General features: G+C 35.0%; 4 protein-coding genes across 4 annotated transcripts in view; 1 reads left to right on the forward strand and 3 right to left on the reverse strand.

Annotated features, from left to right (window-relative positions):
* The window catches only part of LOC132191012 (uncharacterized), an 11,445-nt gene extending 8,281 nt beyond the window's left edge, over positions 1-3,164 (reverse strand). The window contains exons 1-5 of the mRNA XM_059606031.1: positions 2,819-3,164; positions 2,687-2,739; positions 2,439-2,510; positions 496-684; positions 3-137 (exon numbers count right to left, since the gene is read on the reverse strand). Of these exons, the coding sequence (XP_059462014.1) occupies positions 3-137; positions 496-684; positions 2,439-2,510; positions 2,687-2,739; positions 2,819-2,876 (507 nt within the window). The 5' untranslated portion in view covers positions 2,877-3,164. The remainder of the gene's footprint in view (positions 1-2; positions 138-495; positions 685-2,438; positions 2,511-2,686; positions 2,740-2,818) is intronic.
* A 4,222-nt stretch (positions 3,165-7,386) lies between these two features.
* LOC132190064 (probable pterin-4-alpha-carbinolamine dehydratase, chloroplastic) lies at positions 7,387-9,830 on the forward strand. Its single transcript, XM_059604945.1, has 3 exons — positions 7,387-7,873; positions 9,129-9,324; positions 9,492-9,830. Exons 1-3 carry the CDS (start codon positions 7,529-7,531, stop codon positions 9,581-9,583), a joined length of 633 nt encoding a protein of 210 aa, XP_059460928.1. The 5' UTR covers positions 7,387-7,528; the 3' UTR covers positions 9,584-9,830.
* A 932-nt stretch (positions 9,831-10,762) lies between these two features.
* On the reverse strand, positions 10,763-12,213 carry LOC132189282 (probable xyloglucan endotransglucosylase/hydrolase protein 23). The gene is made up of 3 exons (XM_059603949.1): positions 11,715-12,213; positions 11,412-11,605; positions 10,763-11,317 (listed from the first exon to the last, which is right to left on the reverse strand). The coding sequence occupies exons 1-3, from the start codon at positions 11,997-11,999 to the stop codon at positions 10,924-10,926; spliced, it is 873 nt and encodes a 290-aa protein (XP_059459932.1). The 5' UTR covers positions 12,000-12,213; the 3' UTR covers positions 10,763-10,923.
* A 3,499-nt stretch (positions 12,214-15,712) lies between these two features.
* On the reverse strand, positions 15,713-18,744 carry LOC132189281 (metacaspase-1-like). The gene is made up of 5 exons (XM_059603948.1): positions 18,308-18,744; positions 16,845-17,175; positions 16,561-16,681; positions 16,266-16,472; positions 15,713-15,981 (listed from the first exon to the last, which is right to left on the reverse strand). Exons 1-5 carry the CDS (start codon positions 18,681-18,683, stop codon positions 15,922-15,924), a joined length of 1,095 nt encoding a protein of 364 aa, XP_059459931.1. The 5' UTR covers positions 18,684-18,744; the 3' UTR covers positions 15,713-15,921.
* Between the last annotated feature and the right edge of the window lie 55 nt (positions 18,745-18,799).

Consider the following 18,799-nt stretch of genomic DNA (forward strand, 5'->3'; position numbering starts at 1 on the left):
GCTGCAGCTGACTTGAACGCTTGCACAAATTTTTCATAAGACCCAAAGTCCCTTTCAATCAGTTCTAGAAGATCCCCAACTGGCTTTCCTCCACCGCCTGGTTTCATGGATTCCCAAAAGAAGTCATGGTTCCAAATCTGCAGATAGGTAAAACGTACTAGTTGGGAAACTTCAGCAAAGAAACCAATGTGTGTGTGTGCGTGTGAGAGAGATAGAGAGAGAGAGAGAGAGGGGGGGGGGGGGGGTGGGGTGGGGTGGAGTACTTAAGTAGTCTAACAATTATGCAAACATAAAAATTATGCGTGATAGATTGATACTTCAACTAGTAACCATCTGACCTTTAGCTTAAACAATTATTATAAAAATTAATGAATTAATCAATACAATTATATAATTCAAAAGTAAAAAATATCTTCACATCAACCTCACAAGCTTTAAAACTAAAAACTTTTTAAAATAATGACAAAATCATGCTTCTGCATAAGCACAGCATACCTGAGCTGCGTTGTTGAAAGCTGGAAGAATATCACCTTTATTGTATGATATAACTATGACATCTTCCAATGACATCCCGTCTAGCTCTGTTCCTACAATTTGTTTGTTTAAGTTCTCCACATAGCCCCTGTGGTGCTTCCCCCAATGATACTCCAGGGTCTCTTTGCTCATATGTGGCTCCAAAGCATTCTGCCAAGAGTGAAATAATTAAATAATTACCGTTGGCTCAAATTTGTCAAACAGTTTAGATAAGTATAGCATGAATACTTCACCAATATCTCTTACAGTTAAAGTTGCAAGAGATCATCAATATTTCTCTTTTCATGAAGTTTAATTGCTGTTGACAATGGACAAAGAAAATTGATATAAACAGTTTGTTTATCACACATTTGGCACTGGAAAGCAGTGAAATCATGAAGCAAGAGTAACCAACTGATAGGCCAGGCTTGATGACATAGAAAGATTTCTTGAACGCTAAATCTGATTCAAGATCATTTTTGAGCTGTATATATGGATACTAGAAATTGGAGCACACATAATGCATATCTTTCCAAAAAAAAGATCATGAATTTTGTTCAATGAAGTTTTATTCGTTAAGAGAAAATAGGGAGACAAGGGAGTTTGTGGCCACCATCTGAAGGTAGTCCTCGGGAGAAACAGGATAGGGGAGATTTAGGTGATTCTTCCGTTATTTATCCCACTTAAAATTAAATTTAACTAATATTAGTAATGACATTTTTAATTAATTATCTCCTCAATAGCTGAATGAATAAGGTTTGTTTTAACTGTATAGATATTGGTTGAGGTTTTACTTGTCCCGCCTACAGAAAAAACATGGTGGTTTGATGTACAAGAGTTTAGTGAGGTTAGGCTTGGCAGAAAATAAATTCTGGAAAGGAATTAAAGAGTCTTTTTATAGGTTTAATCAAACGGTTTCCAGTCCGGTTTGCTGCAATCAGATGCCTTTTCCAAATGAAATCAAGTCTGGTTTGCTGCAGAAATCTTGTTCAAGTCTACTCAACCACCAAAACAAAGCAGAGATGCAGTAGAAGTTTCAATATAAGCCATAACTCAATTAAGCCTATACAAATAGTAGAGATAAGTTTCATGCAATTATAACAACATAAGCTCTAAACAAGGCCATCAAATATGACCCAGAAAAAAGATCTAATAAAGCGAGAGTGCACGGCAAAGATCTAGGTCAATTAAGCACATTCCAAAGAAAAATATACATAGCCAATGTTGCATTATATTATGAAAGTGTCAAATGTTATAGTAGGACTGTCAAGCCATGCGAAAGAAGGATCTTCTTGAGGCCCATGATCAAGCTGAAGGTGGGCTAAAGATACACAAATCGAGGCCACGTAATGCTAGTCTTGCATTAAAGTTGGAGAGAATTCAAGCTCATTGAAAGTAGAAATAAGATTGAAGGTCCTCTCACTAAACTCTAGAACACAAAAGAACCCCAAAATCAATATATGGCATGCAGCATATATTCCCATATAATACATTTGGCAAGCAGGTAAGTTAGTATTAAAGTGAAAGGCAACCAAGGCCAGTGCGAGCAAAATTTACACTATAACCACTAAATTTCTGTTCTAGGACCCAGTTACATTCTAACAAAGCAAAAAGATCAGTGAGTCAGTTTTAAGTTCAAAACACTTTTGGTATAATGATCTCTATTAAAAATTGAGAATGATTTCAGGCCTAAATCGACAGGATGATCATGATAAATTAAGCCAATTTTCTATAAGCCAAATGAAGCCTATACCCACAGAAATTTTCATAACATGTGAATTAAGATGATAATCATGAAAAGCCCAAAAGGCATCCAATGTCACAATTTAAGCCTGCAGGAACAGCGAAGATCTAAGCTTTTTTAAAGCCCATAAAATGATATATATTATAGCAGAATTTATAAAACTAGAATCTTCAAATCTTACCAGTGGATATGGAGGAGGCTTGAGATCAAATTTTGCAGTAATTGCCGGCCCACTTTTCCTCTTACAACGTCGCTGTAGCATACAAACATCAAAATGTTTCTTTTAACCAAAAAAGCAAGAAAAGAAAAAAAAAAAAAAAAATGGCATCTCAAATATGTAACACAATTTTTATAGATATCCCATTTTTTTGCTAACATGAAACCATACTCTTCTGACTAAAAAACATAATGCTGAAGCTGAAAGCAGACCTCTTTGTTTGTCCATCGGATGGTACGAGGTGAACCCGGAATTCCATGAAGCCCTGTAAATTAAACTTAACAAATGTAAGAGAGACAGAGACAAAGACAGCGACAGAATGGTGTATTAGGAATGTCGACGACCTTGGCGAGGAAGAAGGGCGCACGTTGGCCAGGTAGAGGCAGAGGATGCTACTACCATTCCTTGTGTTATCCTTTTCCTTTTCTTTTTCTTCTTGTTGTTTTCAACCGGCGCCAGAAATCTCCGAGTTTGAAGAAGAAAAAGAATTGAGATTTGAGAGGGAAGTACAGTTGTGGTAGTAGTTGTACTTCTTGCTCCCAAGAGTGGCGTAGTACTTCCGTCCTTCACTTCGAAGTTGGGCTGGGCTCGGCTTCAAGATTGAGTTCAGTCGCCGACATAATCTCCAATGCTACAAGTTTGTACTCCGAGAACTGGGGCTGACGGCAGAATTGGGTCCTTTCTACGTAGCGGTCTCCATGTACCGTTATTATTTACCAAAAAAAAAAAAACATCTTTTATCACGATAACACTCATTTTAGATTTTATAGCCCCAAATTAATAACCGACACATAAACAAAAATATAAAAAGTGTACAAAAATAAGTTAGACCAAAATATACTAGATTTTAGGGTAATAAAATTCATAAATAGTTAACCTTTCATCTCTAGGTTTTAGTTTTGAATTTAAAAACGGTTTTGAGGCATTAAAAACGGGTTTTAAGGCATTAGAAACAAGTTTTGAGGCGGGTCACGGCTAGTGGGTTTTGAGGAGTTCACCGCCAACCAGACCTGTGGGTTCGGCGAGACCCATGGCGTGGGTCCGTGAGTCTCGCCAGACCCGCGTCCGTCTCGCTAGACTTGCGTCCGTCTCGCCAAACCCACGCCATGGGTTTGGCCTGGGTCTTACTAGCTACCGGTTTTTTTTTTCTCTGATTTGGTGTGATCGTTCTCACTTTTATTTTTTTTATATTTTTTTAAAAATTGATGATGTGTCACATAGTAATTGGAGCCTGCAAAAAGGATGTTATCAGAATGGACATGATAATAGGGGCTTTAAAAAAAAAAAATCCTCACAGTAAAGATTACTAATTAGGAAGTATAAAATTGTTGTCTGTATATATTTTTTTTTTAAACCACAACCTTATTACCTCGAATCATAATGTACAGGAACATTTAAAAGAACTTTCCATTATTATATGAGTAATAATATTATTTACATTAGATTTTTATACCAGCTTTACATTTGTTGATGTGTCGTGGTTTTTTTAAGTAATTGATACTTTTGTTTTTTTAAGTGACTAATATGAGAATTGATAAGTCACTTAAAACATGCCACATCAACTAATATAAAGCTTATGTTAAAATCTAATATAAAAAAGTAGTATTGCTCCAAAAACTGCTACAAGCTGTAAACTGAAAAACGAAAACTGACTACAGTAAGTCAATTCTTCCAAAAAGTGGAGGCATCCTAATCCTATTGGCCTCATGAACAGAAATTCATACACGCATATGGTCCATATCATCTTTCTCCTCCGCGCATTTGTAAAATTACTACAATTTTACAAATAAATGTGTGATTCCATGGCTCAAAAAACATAAGTATTAAGACTATTTGATGACTTGAGCCCTCTTTTTAACTTTGAAAAATCCCTTTAATTAGTGTTTATTAAACAATTATTAGTTACACATGGTTTTTATAAAAGAGTTTAGGGTTAAAATTACTTTACCCCATGAAGTTTCAAGGATTTTTCAATTTGACGCTCAATGTTTAAAAATTGGCAATGTACTCCCTAATATTTTAAAAAATTTCAATTTAAACCCTCAGTTACTAATTTCCGTCTAATTTGATAGAAATTTTTTTTTAAAAAAAGTAATTACGTAATTTCATAGATTTTTATCCAATTTGACCGAAATTAGTAACGGAAGGTTTGAATTGAAAATTTTTGAAACATTAGGGTTCGAATTTTAAAATTCTTAAAACTTTAGAGTGGTAAAGTGAATTTAACCTAAGAGTTTATTAAACGTTATAGCTATTTCGCAAACCACATATAATAGAGGTGTATACATATTTAATAAAAATTCATATTTGTTTTTTTTCACATTTTCTTTACCATATATATAACTCCACATCCCTTAATAGTTAATATAGACCAGTAAAACAATTCATGTTATGATAATGAAAACATAAGTTCAAAGCATGCACAACATATATAGTATCTCATGTTTTATTTCAGAAATATGTTATAATGCAATAAAAATATCATTTTTGGTCTACAAAAGTCTTAGGTGGTAAAATCTCATAGGGCCATCAGTAGGTGGAGCCACATCAACTACGACTAGGGCCTATGATCTCTTACCACCTAGGACTGTTATGGGCAAAAAATGATCTTTTTATTTCACATAATCTTTTAAATATGTTGGGGAGAAAATCTCTCATAGCGGCCGGCTCCATTTTTTTTACTCTTATTTACCATATGCCATTACCCACTCACCTATTGACACGTGTCCACCTTTTTTGCATCTTTGGATAAAAAGAAAAAAATGTAAAGTCCACATACCCCCCTCGAACTACCACCAAATTGACAATGTTCCCCCCCAAACTTTCAATTGTGACAATGTCCCTTCCAAACTACCAAAACATTGTCAATGTCCCCTCCCAAGACTAGCAATAAGACAAAAATATCCCTATAGATTTCTCAATAAGACAAAAATACCCCTATAAATTCAAAAAAAAAAATTGATTTTTTTTAAAAAACGAAAAATTTTAATTTAAAGATAATATTTATATAAAAAAAAAAAAACAATTTTTTTTTAAAAAAATTTTTAATTTTTTTTTAAAACGGAAATTTTTATTTTTATTTTTTTAAAAAAACTATATTTTTTATTTAGTTTTAAAAAACAAAAAATTTCATTTTATTAAACGAAAATTTTATTTTTTTAAACGTAAATTTTTATTTAAATAAAATTATAAAACAAAAATATAAAAAATTAAAAAAATTAAAAAAAATAAAAGAAAATTTTCAATTTTTATAAATTAAAAAAATCGAAATTTTTTTAATTTTTTTCTTATAAAATTGATTTAAAAAAAAAAAATTGGCCATCGTTTGGATTTTTTTTTTTTGTTAGTTTTAGGTTTTTTTAGAAGTTTTAGATTTTTTTTTAAAAAAAAAAATTACTAAGGGTAATTTCGTCATTGGGGGAACATTTACAATTTTTGGTAGTTTGGGGGGACATTGTCACAATTGAAAGTTTGGGGAGAACATTGTCAATTGAGTGGTAGCTTGAAGGGGTTATGTGAACTTTCCCCAAGAAAAAAAGAAAGGAGAATGACTATTCTATTGGTACTTCTTCCTCCCCACACACCTCTCTCTCCCGAGAGGGACTCCGAGAGACCCTCATATATATATATATATCCATTTCTTAGGCACTCTCACGCCTCTCTTTCTCTCTTATCTCCTCCCTTTCTCACACCTTTCGCACACATTAGTTCGTTAGAATTTAGAAGTAATTTTACATTATTTCTTTATTTCACAAATAAAAATGTTAACTTAAGCATCGGAGAGTCTTCGGCTCTAACCGAAAACCATCTGACATTGTTTTTGTTTTGTAGGAATCTCATTGCCGCACAAAGAACTCGTCACAACTTAATCATCAAGAAAATCACCGAGTAACAAAATTCTTAGACCAAAAAACATACCAATAAACTATAATAAGTGAATCCTCCTACTTATTTACTGGAATTTGTTAAGCGTATTTCCTCACTTAACCCTTGAATTGTTAATATTTTGTTCCTCTACTAACTTCGAAGTGTTAAGTTTATATTTCAAAGGAAACTCGACCCCATCAAATGAACTTCATCATTTTTCATTTTTCATGTTCCAATAATATTAAACCTACCAATTAAAGAGAAATCCAAAAACAAAATTTTCTCAAAATCGAGGATAATGTAATGAGTTAAATACTAAATACCCCATGGGGTTTCGAAATTTTATTTTTATCCCCCCGGGTTTCATTTTTATCACAAGAGGTCTCTGTGGTTTTGATAATAGACAAAGTTAGTCCTCCATCAGTTGACCGTTAGTTGACTTAACGAAAAATCACGTGGACTAATCAAATGTTGACACGTGACATTTACTTAATTTTTTTAAAATTAAAAAAATGTATTTAAAAAAAAAAAGGAAAAAAAATTGGAAGTGGCTCTTGGCCATTTGGGGGTGGCTCTTGGGCTCCTAAGGGGTGGCCGAAACCACCCCCAGTAGCCACTGGGGGAGCCTTGGGGGTGGCCGAAACCACCCCCAATGGTGGTTGGGGGTGGTTTTGGCCACCCCCTAGGCTCCATGGGGTGGTTTCGGCCACCCCCTTGGGCTCCAAGGGGGTGTCAGGGGTGGCCCAGCCACCCCCAATTTTTTTTTTTTTAAATACATTTTTTTAATTTTAAAAAAAAATTAAGTAAATGCCATGTGTTAACATTTGATTGGTCCACGTGGTTTTTCGTTAAGTCAACTAACGGTCAACTGACGGAGGACTAATTTGGTCTATTATCAAAACCACATGGACCTCCTGTGATAAAAATAAAATTTCAAAATCCTAGGGAATATTTAATATTTAACCCTAATGTAATTTTGTCCTTCCAAAAATTCTCTAAATTTGGCTGACTCACTAGATGCCCCCAATCCATACTTGACTTAGCAGCTCGCCCTAACCAAACCACTAGCGAGTGACGCCCCTGCCTCCATGGCCTGCCCCTGCCTGTCTATCAGCGGATAACATCGTCAGCAGACAAAAACTGTTTGGTCTTAGCTCCAACGAAAGGGCACCACAGAACCTTCCTCCATGGCCCTCACCGCCCCTTTCTCCTCCCCTCTTCTCCTTCCATATCATCGTCACCATGCCCACCTCAACCCCAACCCCAACCCCAACCCAACTCTCTCCTTCAGAGGAAGTAGAATCAGGGCTGTTGGGAACAGTGACCTGCTGGGTGACTTTGGGGCCAGGGACCCCTTCCCAGCAGAGGTGGAGAGTCGTTTTGGAGAGAAGGTGCTGGGAAATGCAGGCACCGATCACAAGATCCTTATCCCCAACCTCTCCGCGCTCTCTCTTTCCCAGCAGCAGTGCGCCCCTCTTTCTCCTTTCCAAGTCCCCATGACCGCCGATGAGGCTCAGAAGCTCTTGAAAAAGGTCAGTTTTCAATACCCATATGCTTTGAATACCGATGAATCATATTATTTCTTATCATGTTTTCGTCTTTATGCATGTATGCGTTGTTTTAGATGAAGTTAGCTTTACCCAGATGATGTGTTTGATAAATCGCCTTTGCCGTTTGTTTAACCTGTTTGTTTCTTTTTATACATTTAAAGAACTTATCTGAATCCTCAAGTCTCCTGCACTTCATTATGCTGCGATATACAAACTGATTGTAAGAGTGAATTGCACTATCAAAATTGATTTATTGTATTTGGGTCGGTCCAAGAAGTTCAAATTGTTTTCATTTTCATGCTCGTAGAGAGTAGGGAACACTGTGGCATCAACCTTAATTGGGGACCGAGCTGAAATTAGGACTATGTATTTATCATTAGCGCGCAGTTGTATACCAATATTGAAAAAAGATTGGATATCAATCACTTTAGCATATGGTAGAACTTGTATACATAGAAAAAGGATAGTAATTAAATTAAAATACTGAGAATTAAATCATTATTCAAAAAATCAAATAATTGGTAAAAAGTAGACACAAGTTAATCCCAAATATCGCAAATGGCATACAATTTTTTTTTTCTTTTAGCATTTTCAAGAAATTATGTCTTTCAGTAGCTAATAAAGATAAAGAAAAAAAAAGGATTATTGAAATTCTTTTTTTGGTGAAATATCTGTAAGTGATCATTTTCTTTTAGGTATTTGAGCTGAAGACACAAATTAATTCAACAACAGAAGTCAAACTCAACATCAAAATCACATACAAAATAAAACAAAATTTTAATAAAAAAGAAAAAGAACCTTGGCTTTTGAGCTGATTTTCAGTTTTGGAATAGTAGTATATCTCCATACGGTCATGGTTGATGTTGTTGCATTGTGTAGAAAAGCATGAGGAGATAAAGATTGACTGTTTCTCATTTTTTTTACAGAGTTAATTAATGTGAAAGGCTTGTCAAGGTAGTTATATGAATGGCAAACCTAATTGGGGTCTCTCTTGTCTACTTGCTTTGTACTTGGGTTGTGCTCCTTTGCTCTCTCTAATGAGATTGATTTACTTATATATAAAAAATGAATTGCAAACATATATGAGTAATAGTAGGCTCCTCAAAGACTTTTTGTCAAAGGTTTGTTCTATAATCAAGTGAAAGGTGGTTTGTACATGTTAAAAGTTTTGGAACCCCCTTTTTTTTTCTTTAACTTTTTCTTATTAAAAAATTGATTTTTATGAATTTGTCAGTAGGTGGTTGGCTGGAGGCTACTAGATGAAGAAGGCGGGCTTAAACTTCAATGCTTGTGGAAGCTGAGAGATTTTAAATGTGGGGTTGAACTCATCAATAGGATTTATGATCAGGTTGCAGAAGCTGCAGGGCATTATCCAAATATCCACTTGGAACAACCCAATCAAGTTAGAGCTGAACTTTGGACAGCTTCCATTGGTAAACCTCTAAACTAAAATATATTTCTTGAGTCAATTGGAAAAGATTCATCTATTGTACCTCATATAGCATAGTCTAAGTTCATTTTCTGATTTTAATTGCATTGGGCATGGGTAAGTTCCATATTTTCCTGCATGGCCCTTGAAAAGATTCTATTTGAATTGCAGGGGGATTGAGTATGAATGATTTCATTGTAGCAGCCAAAATAGATGCGATAAAAACGTCGGATCTTGTCCCCAAAAAAAGAATTTGGGCCTAGTTGAAGTGCTATGTTGCTTGCCTGAAGAAGCAACAAAAATTATCTTGCCATTAGGGTTTTCCTATGCCGTAATCTCGGTCTTTATGAGAAAATGTACTCGTAATCTTTTTGGTACTTCTTTTCCCCTTGTGTATAATTATCATTGGTTTAACAGTGAAAATTATCTCGTGTACTTTCAAGTGCTTACGCTTTGATGTAAACAGTAAAAATTATCATTAAAAATTATCATTGAATTTTGGATGAATTAATCTGAGCATTTCTGATTGTTATACTCTATTCCATTTGTCTCACTTCATAATTAGTGGCTTTTGGTGACAAGATATTGAAGTACCCATCAGATGTATGCAACTTAGGGGTGAAGTCCTATATTAAACAGCTGTCAGTTGACATTAAGCATTCTTTGTGCTTTTTAAAACTCAAGTAATGGAAATGATTCACTCAATTTCATGTGTGCTTCATATTATGCTATAGTGTTGCTGTATATATCTGGAGACATTTTCCTCCAATTCTCTTTTTGTCATGCTCTTATCAAAGTTTCCCTAATTCGAGGCATATATGTTTATGTGCATGCAAATGTACACACGTAAGGTTACGACTCATGAAATATGATCTCTATTTCAAATGAAATAAATAGTATTTATATATTTTATTTGAAATAAATAGTATTTATATATTTTTATTAGAATTTAAAGTTGATGCATAACAGTATATATAAAGTCAATATCATGTTTACCATTTCAAAGCTACGTAGGCATGCTGGATCTTAATATCTAATTTTTAACGAAAAACTCGATTTATTTTTGTGCACATAATAGACAAATCAAAGAACTGTGTAATTTTCCATGCAAGATCGGGGCATTTGGGGCACTACATGGGATTGTGGCAGTTGCATTATAGCATATCCCATTATGAAGAATACTTTATCAACTCTTGTTTATATGATTGTCGGTAGGAATAGGATAGATTAATAAAACATTTCATAGGATTTCTAGTTTTGGTCAAAATGCTGTGGAAGCTAGACATTATTGGTTGACGCAATTTTCAAGAATTCTTTGTCACTTCAAGTTTTAGGATATGCATATTTATGGGCATGTGCTTCCAGCCCGGCACGGTGGTTTTTAAAGGGTACAAGTTAATTTATTTTAACAATTCTCAATAAATAACAGCAGAGGAATTCAATGGAGAAAGCGGTCGCTTGTATAGAGACAACATTATGGATTACATCGTATATAACAAACGATGAAAAGAATGATCAGAAAAAAGAATGAAAGAATTGGATCCTAGAAATTACATGAATAGACTAATAATAAAAGAATTTGGGGGGTGCTTAAATGGTTTCTCTAGGAGGTGTTGCATTCTGGAGGGATGCCTTGGGGAAACCTCTTTGTGTCTGTGCAGTAATTGTAAATCATGTAGTTCTTCTGCACCCATTTAAGCCTGTCTTGATTTGAAGTGTCCATCTCTTGTGAAAACCAGGAATTAGTAGAGGTGGAAGAAGACGAAGTGCAGGAAGATGCTCCAGAGGACCAAATGCAAGCATCGGCTTTGAAGTTTCTGTAGGAAGCAGTAAAGGGGGCTTGGCTCCAGTCTGTCTTCACAAGCCCACCTCTTGTCGCCCAATCATCAGCATTCCAGAGACTGGAGTATATCCTCATTGGTTGGTTCTTTGGGAATGCAACACCAACCGATTCTGAGTTCTTGAACTCTCTAATGGGAGTTCCATCCACAGAGAATCTGAATTATGAACAGAAAAAATATATAAGCAAACAAAAACACAAAAGATGTATAAAAAGAAAGATGCATGGATAGAAGGAGTTGGTAAACGTACATAATGCGCTGAGGATTCCAAAGAATGGAATAGGTGTGAAAATCTGCAGTTGGGTCAAACCAGAGATAGAACTGTTGCTCTCTGTTGCCTTTGCCTTGGCTAAAGACATTGGTGTGAAGAATGTAAGGATCGCCACTCAGATTTCCCAAGAACTCGAAGTCTATCTCATCCCATGCTGATCCTTTTGAGGATAACTGTATATAAATTAACACACACATTAGTTCAAACTCAAAGGATTAACATAAATTTGAATTGCTGGTTTTAAGAAAAACATATACGAAGAGCTGGTAGAAGAGAACTTACATAGTAAGCAGTAACGGTGCCAGCAGAGTTTCCGGGAACAAGCTTGAGTTGCATATCTATCTTTCCAAAGAGAAACTCATTCTTGGACTGGAATCCAGAGCCAGAGGCTTTGTCTAGAGAGAGGCTAAGAAGGTCGCCGTTGTTGGCCATCTTCCCTCGGCCATCTCCCCACGTGATGTCAAAATCTTGGGACAAGTTAGCAGCTGTGAGAGCCAGGAAAGAGCTAAGAAGGGTAAGAGCCAGAAACATAAATGAAGCGCTTGAAGAAGCCATTGGCAGTGCCATCAAATTAAGCTTTGCAAGTCTAGAGATCGATGGATGTCGTGAAGCTTGAAGTTTTCATTGTTCGGTATATATAGTGAACAAATAAAGAGAGAATAAAGGGAAGGAAAGGAAAGGAAAGGAAGGGAAAGGAAAGGCGTGGGAAGGTCCAGTCAGCAAAGCTGTATACAGTTGTTGGCAGCTTGGGAGATTATTTGCTGTCAATATTGCACTACCAAAACCCAACATCATTTATTTATTTTATTTAACACGTACGCGTTAACATTATTTGCTGCTGAGCTCTCACAACTGGCTGGCAAGTGGCACAGCACCGCCACGACGCATGTATTCTCGCGCTTTCTTGTGGGTGGGCAACAGCCTAGCCCTCTGGATTTCCAACACATATATTAATATTTTTGGGTGCAAGTGCCGGTTCCAACCAATACGCAATAGTCCCAAACCACAACCACTCCACCACTCGAGACACAGCACCTTAATATCATACGTTTACCTTTACTGGTGTGACGTGGTGTCTCCATCTCTATCTCCTAGCAACTTCGTCCATGACTCGATGCTACTTCGCACACTTTTGGGCCCATTTTTATTTCTTCCTCCTTGGAAACATAAGAAGATATGTTTTTTTTACTGCCACAACGATGAGAAGCGTATGCTGCGTCTTTTTTTATTTTTACTTCACTCTATGAATTAAAGCTATATTGCGCGTTTTTTTTTTTTTTTTTTTTAACTTCTCTTAAAATTTTTGAATTATCACGTTATTTGATAAGTTTTTGAACTTCAAAACCTCTCAATTTGAACCCATAAACTTTTAATTGCAATTAATTTACCATCTCTGTCAATTTTTGCTATTAAAACCACTAAAAAGACAACATTACGGTTAAAATTCTTTTTATTAAAAAAAATGAAAAAAAAAAGTTTTTTAAAAAAAGGGTCACAAGGTGACCCATGGGTCACCTTGTGATTTTATTTTATTTTTTTTATAATATATATATTTTTAATTTTTAATTTGATAAGGGTAAATTTAAAATTTTATAAAAAAGTCAAGGGTATAAATGTTATTGTCTCATTTTTAACGTTTAAAATCTGACGGAGGGATTCAAATTGACTGCAATTGAAAGTTCATAGGTTCAAATTACTAAACCCATAATTATGAGAATACTTATTGTGATGAGAGAAAAAATGGTTCACCTTGTTATAAATCAGTAATTCTAGAAGTTATTTTTATGTCACTCAATGAATGAAGTGGCTTTAAAATCATCATTTGATCAACATTTAATAATAATTCATCACAAGTTTAATGGTAGTTTTAAAAATTACATTGTTTTTAAAGTAGAAATGCTTGGTTGCATTAAAAAGTCAATCTTTTGGCCATTTTAATCATAGGTAGTGGCCCATTTTAATTTTTTTATTGTTTAAAATCTTTTAATTTTAAAATCAAAATCAAAATGATTAAAAATTAATAAAAAAATAAAAAAAAAATAAAAAGGGATGGTTGGCCACCTCATAGGGGGTGGCCAGCCACCCCAGTTGAGCCTTGGGGGTGCCACCCCCAAGGGCCAAAAAGAAAAATTAAAAATTAAAAAAAAAATAAAATAAAATGTATAGGTTTGGTGGGTTTGGCCCTTGGGGGTGGCTGATCCACCCCAAGGGCCATGGGGTGGCTTCGACCACCCCCACCGGCCACCCCCTATGGGGTGGCCAACCACCTTTTCTCTTTTTTTATTTTTTATTTTTTATTTATTTTTTATTTTTATCATTTTAATTTTGATTTTAAAATTAAATGATTTTAAACAATAAAAAATTAAAATGAGCCATGTGTCCTTTGCCACCTAGAATTTATATGGTTAAGAGATGGATTTTTTAATGAAACCAAATATTTCTCTTTTTAAAATGACACATGAGAAACACAATAATGACTTATAGTATTAACTGTTATAAACACTTGAATCAAGAATTGCAAACCGAATATGATTTTTCCTTTATAGGTTGCTCGTTAGTTGGATTTTCCCCCTTCTGAAGCGGTATTCTGATTCGATGCTGGAGGAATTTGTCTAGCTAGCGATGTCTTTGTTCTTGTAGTATTTACCAAAATCACGACCACAAAATTTTATACCTTTGTTGTTACGAGTTGCTTGACTTTCTTCCCACAATGATTCTCAATTGAAATTTAAAGCCTTCCAATTTTTTTTTAGAGGGAAATGCTAAGTGTTCTATTCGTGTTTTTTTGGTATTCTCCTAGTCATATGTGAAATATTATTTTTTAAAAATTAAGTGAGAGAAATAAGAGCTAATTTTTTTTTTTTTTTTTTAAAATAATATCCACCTAAGATTAGAAGAAGGAGGATACAAAGAGAGCACATAACATTCTCATTTTTTAAAGGGAAATGCTAAGTGTTCTTCTCTTGGTGTCCTTCTAACTACGATATGGTTTTTAAAATTATCTTTGAATTTGAAATTATCATTATTGACTTTTAATATATTGGTGATTTTAAAAGTCACATCACAGTTGAGAGGACACCAAGAGAACACTAAAAGAACACATAGTATTTCCCTTTTTTAAATGGCAAAATTTTGAAACATTTTTATTTTTTACTTACTTTTAGAGAAGAAAATCATTTGAAATTAAGATATAAGAGTTGAGAAACTAGAAATTAAAGGTCGAACAACAATTCTTTTGGTACATAAATAAGTAAAGGGTTAAATTCACTTTACTCCCTGAAGTTTCAAGAGTTTTTCAATTTAAATCCTAATGTTTAAAAATTGGCAATGTACTCCTCTAATGTTTCAAAAAATTTCAATTCAGATCCTTTGCTACTAATTTGTGTCAAATTGGATGGAAATAAATTATTAAAAAAAAAAAAACATTAAGGGTAATTACGTAATTTCATAGATTTCCGCCCAATTTGACGAAAATTAGTAACAGAAGATCTGAATTGAAAATTTTTGAAACATTAGGAGCGTATATTGCCAATTTTTAAACATTGGGGTTAAAATTAAAAAACTCCTAAAACTTCAGAGATAAAGTGAATTTAAAACATAAGTAAAATAACATAATTGGTGTGGTTAGTGGTTTGAAAGTGAGGAGACCATAATTCAAAAAAAGAGAGAATCCAGTTTCATTTTGCAAAACTTCAAAAATATATAAATATATTTTCCTTCCAAAAACCCATTTCAGTTCATACTTTCATGTCATAATCGAAAATTTTAAACTACCCAAGAAGTGGAGAGTGTTAAAATATTGTTAAATGATTAAATTTACCTCTTTCTATTAGTTTAAACTTTTCAAATAATTGGTGATTTAATATAGTATTAGCCAAATATCACTTGCATTTCCTATTTCAATTAAATATTTCATGTATTGGACTTCACCTATTAAAAAGAGAATTTGAGTCCATATGTGAGAGGGAATATTAAAGGTAGATATTGTCAATTTGGTAGTAGTTTGAAGGGGTTATATGGACTTTTCAAAAAAAAAAAAAAAAAAAATTGAAATATAATTTTTTCAACCATTCAGATTTAATTTAATTATCTCTTTCTTTCTTATGAAAAATTTGCAATTAAATATAAACCGTTGAAAAAACTATAGAAGATATCTTGTAATTTTTTTTTTTTTACAGCACCTAAGCCAAATCCCAAATCCGTATTTTCTCCAACACTTTAACTGTCAATTTTCCGGAGGAAACAACATTTTATAGTAAAACAAATATATCCATTATAAGCTTACGTCCTCCATATCTTAAAATCCTACTTCAAGGTATGACATTTTTCTTTGTTGAAGTCAGGAAAGCGTCGAACACAAGTATAATAATTAAACAAAACCTTAGAACACAATGAAATGCAATCATATTGCAGAAATGGGTTTTCCCGGCATCTGTACACACACTCAAGGCCAGAGTCACAGTGAAGAATGATTATCAGCCTCTAATATTTATAGGGAGAAAGGCTTTGCATACACATCAAATGGTTCATTTGCAGTTAGCTGTGGTTCCTGCAGCAAGAAACAAACTGGTCAAGGTTAAAAGATACTGTTAATATAAAATCAGCATAGCATTACTTATTCAACCCCAAATGAGAGATTACATTACTCAAAATCAAAAGTTATAGCAACAAAATTTTGAACTCTACTAAATTTAGGGACCAAATTAGAACTTACTCTACATTTGAGGGACTAAATATGATGATTTCCATTCAAAACAAACACTAACAATGACACAATTGTCTGCTTCCATAATACATGTATCCAAATCAATGAGGGAGCAATGAGAATCAAACCTGTCTCAACCCGCCACCGCTCCCTCCTGTTAAAAGCATGGTGAGAAGAGATGTCACTAGACCACCACCCCCTAGACTATCATCGGTGTTTCGAATGGTAGACCGCATTGCGGTTAGCATGGCTCCATAAGTAGCTCCGTGCCCACGCTCGATGGCTTGAATGAAAGAATAAGTCATGGCACCAGTAGAAGTGATCCTTGATAGAGCCTGTCCAGAGAAAGCATAAGCTTTGATTCTTAGCTCACCACTGTAGTTTACTTTAATGGTCAAATTAAACAGATGCCTGAGACTTTACCAGAGTATCTGCTGAGGACTGATCATCATCACAGCCACTGAAGGATATGACTTCCCCACCATTTGTTCCTTTCCACATACCTGTTCTTGGGCGATGGTCCTCCCACATATACCTTCCATTCCTACATCCACACTCCCAAACAGATAACAGATATAAAATGTAAGAAAGAAGACACTAAATCCAATCAATAGATGGTACACAATGGCAGAGGCTACAATTCATCACTTATTGCATCTTGGAAACCATTTAGTATTTTGAGTAACAATAATATCAAAAGGACTCACCTATCCATCCTGCAGAGAAATGGTAAATCTAATACGGTGCCACTATGGCAAGCGTCTATGATTGCGTGGAGCTTAACCCTCGGAGGAAGAGGCCGAACAATCGTTGCATTGATCTCATCATCAACAATCATCCCCTGAGTTTCAAAATCTAAGGGGCAGAGTGTTTCATCATATCCATCCACCTCATCTCCAGTGTAGTTCCTCTGCTGTGAACCATGGCCAGAATAGTGAAAAACCAAAGAGTCTCCTGGTTGACAACCTTGCACAAGCCAATACATTGCCATTCGAATGTTGCTTTTAATTGGACGCCTGTAAGGATCAGTTTCTTCTTCTGCACAGTAACTTTCAGAAAGGGACTCAGATTAGATGTATCGAGCATGCGTGCATGTGCATGCATCATACATGTGTATAAAACATGTAATAATCACTTAAAAGGTGTATAAAACATTGAGCCATCAAGCTTGAAGCAAAGGGCATTCACAAATGTGTTTCTCACACCGTACTGTTAAGGTCATTGCAGTTGACTACACAAGAAGCAAGTCAAATATAATGGCTTTGAAAATTAATTAAAATTCTTTGTATCATCATGTTACAGCAGTCTGCCTTCGATTCTGACAGCCATGTGACAGTAAACCTCTGTTCTAATTTGCTTTAGTTTACATAGATTATAATTGATCTCAACACGCAGATGAGATGAGATCAACATGTATCAGAAAATTAAATTCGACCTCCAAATGAGAAATATTTTTTGGGATGTTCCATCCAAAGGCTTTTGTTAGAGGGGTTTGAAGAATCCAAATAAACATTATTTTTTCTATCCACCCATCAAAATTGAATGATAAACAAAAGCAAGTAGAACACAATTAAGCAATATGTATGCCATTAAATAACTCCCATAAAATATAATAAATTTAATCATTTAATTTATATTCTAACACTTTCCCACTTCTATGCTCATACTTTCTCCTCACAAATGACACATAATGCGTGAAATATTTAATTAAATCGACAGGTAAACAACGGGAACAAAGTTCAAACAGGAACTCAAAACATGTTTGGGATTGAAACTTTTATAACCAAAAAGAGTTTTTATTTTTTACTTTCTCCTCACAAATGACACATAATGCGTGAAATATTTAATTAAATTGAAAGGTAAAGAACGGGAACAAGGTTTAAACTCGAACTCAAAACATGTTTGGGATTGAAACTTTTATAACCAAAAAGAGTTTTTATTATTATTATTATTATTATTTTCTCTAAAAGTGCATTTCAACTATTTTCATAATGAAAAAAGAAAATAAAAAAGTACTTCTACAATTTTTACCATGTTTAACGTAACTTTTAAATTACTAAAAATACTTTGTAAGTTTTACTACACAATTCTCTTAAAAGCATTCATAAAAAGGAAGGAATTTATCATTTACTTTAAATTGTAACGCGCGAGAGAGTCGGGGAGAGAGTACCGGTGAGCATGAGAATGGAGGACTCGGGGAAGTGGAACCGACTGACGAGCAAATATTTCATGCACTTGGCGTCGTTGATACAACCCTTGAGCTCGTGCGAGGAGTTCTTGTAGGAAATACCGCAGATGACGGCCCGCTTGCGGCCGTGGACGGAGGGAGAGGGGCCAGGAGGGGCGTGGTTGTAAGGAGATGGAGCCATGGACGGTGCGGCCCCGTACGGGTGGTGGGTGGAGGATGGCGGTGCCGGTGGTGGTTGGAGGCTGCGGGGCTCCGCTATGCGGGTGATGGCATGGCAGATGGCGCAGCGGATGGACTGGGCGCCTGGCGGGAGCTGCAGTGGCGTGCGGCAGTTTGAGCAGTTTACGAGCATTAACATGACGATGGCGATTGGTGAAGATCAAAAAAAGTTGATGGAATTCGACAGAGAGAGAGAGAGAGAGATGTGAAGTGAATCGACGCTTTAGAAAAATGGAGATGGGAAGGGGAGAAGAA

This window comes from Corylus avellana, chromosome ca8, assembly GCF_901000735.1.
Source record: "Corylus avellana chromosome ca8, CavTom2PMs-1.0".
Lineage (NCBI taxonomy): Eukaryota > Viridiplantae > Streptophyta > Magnoliopsida > Fagales > Betulaceae > Corylus > Corylus avellana.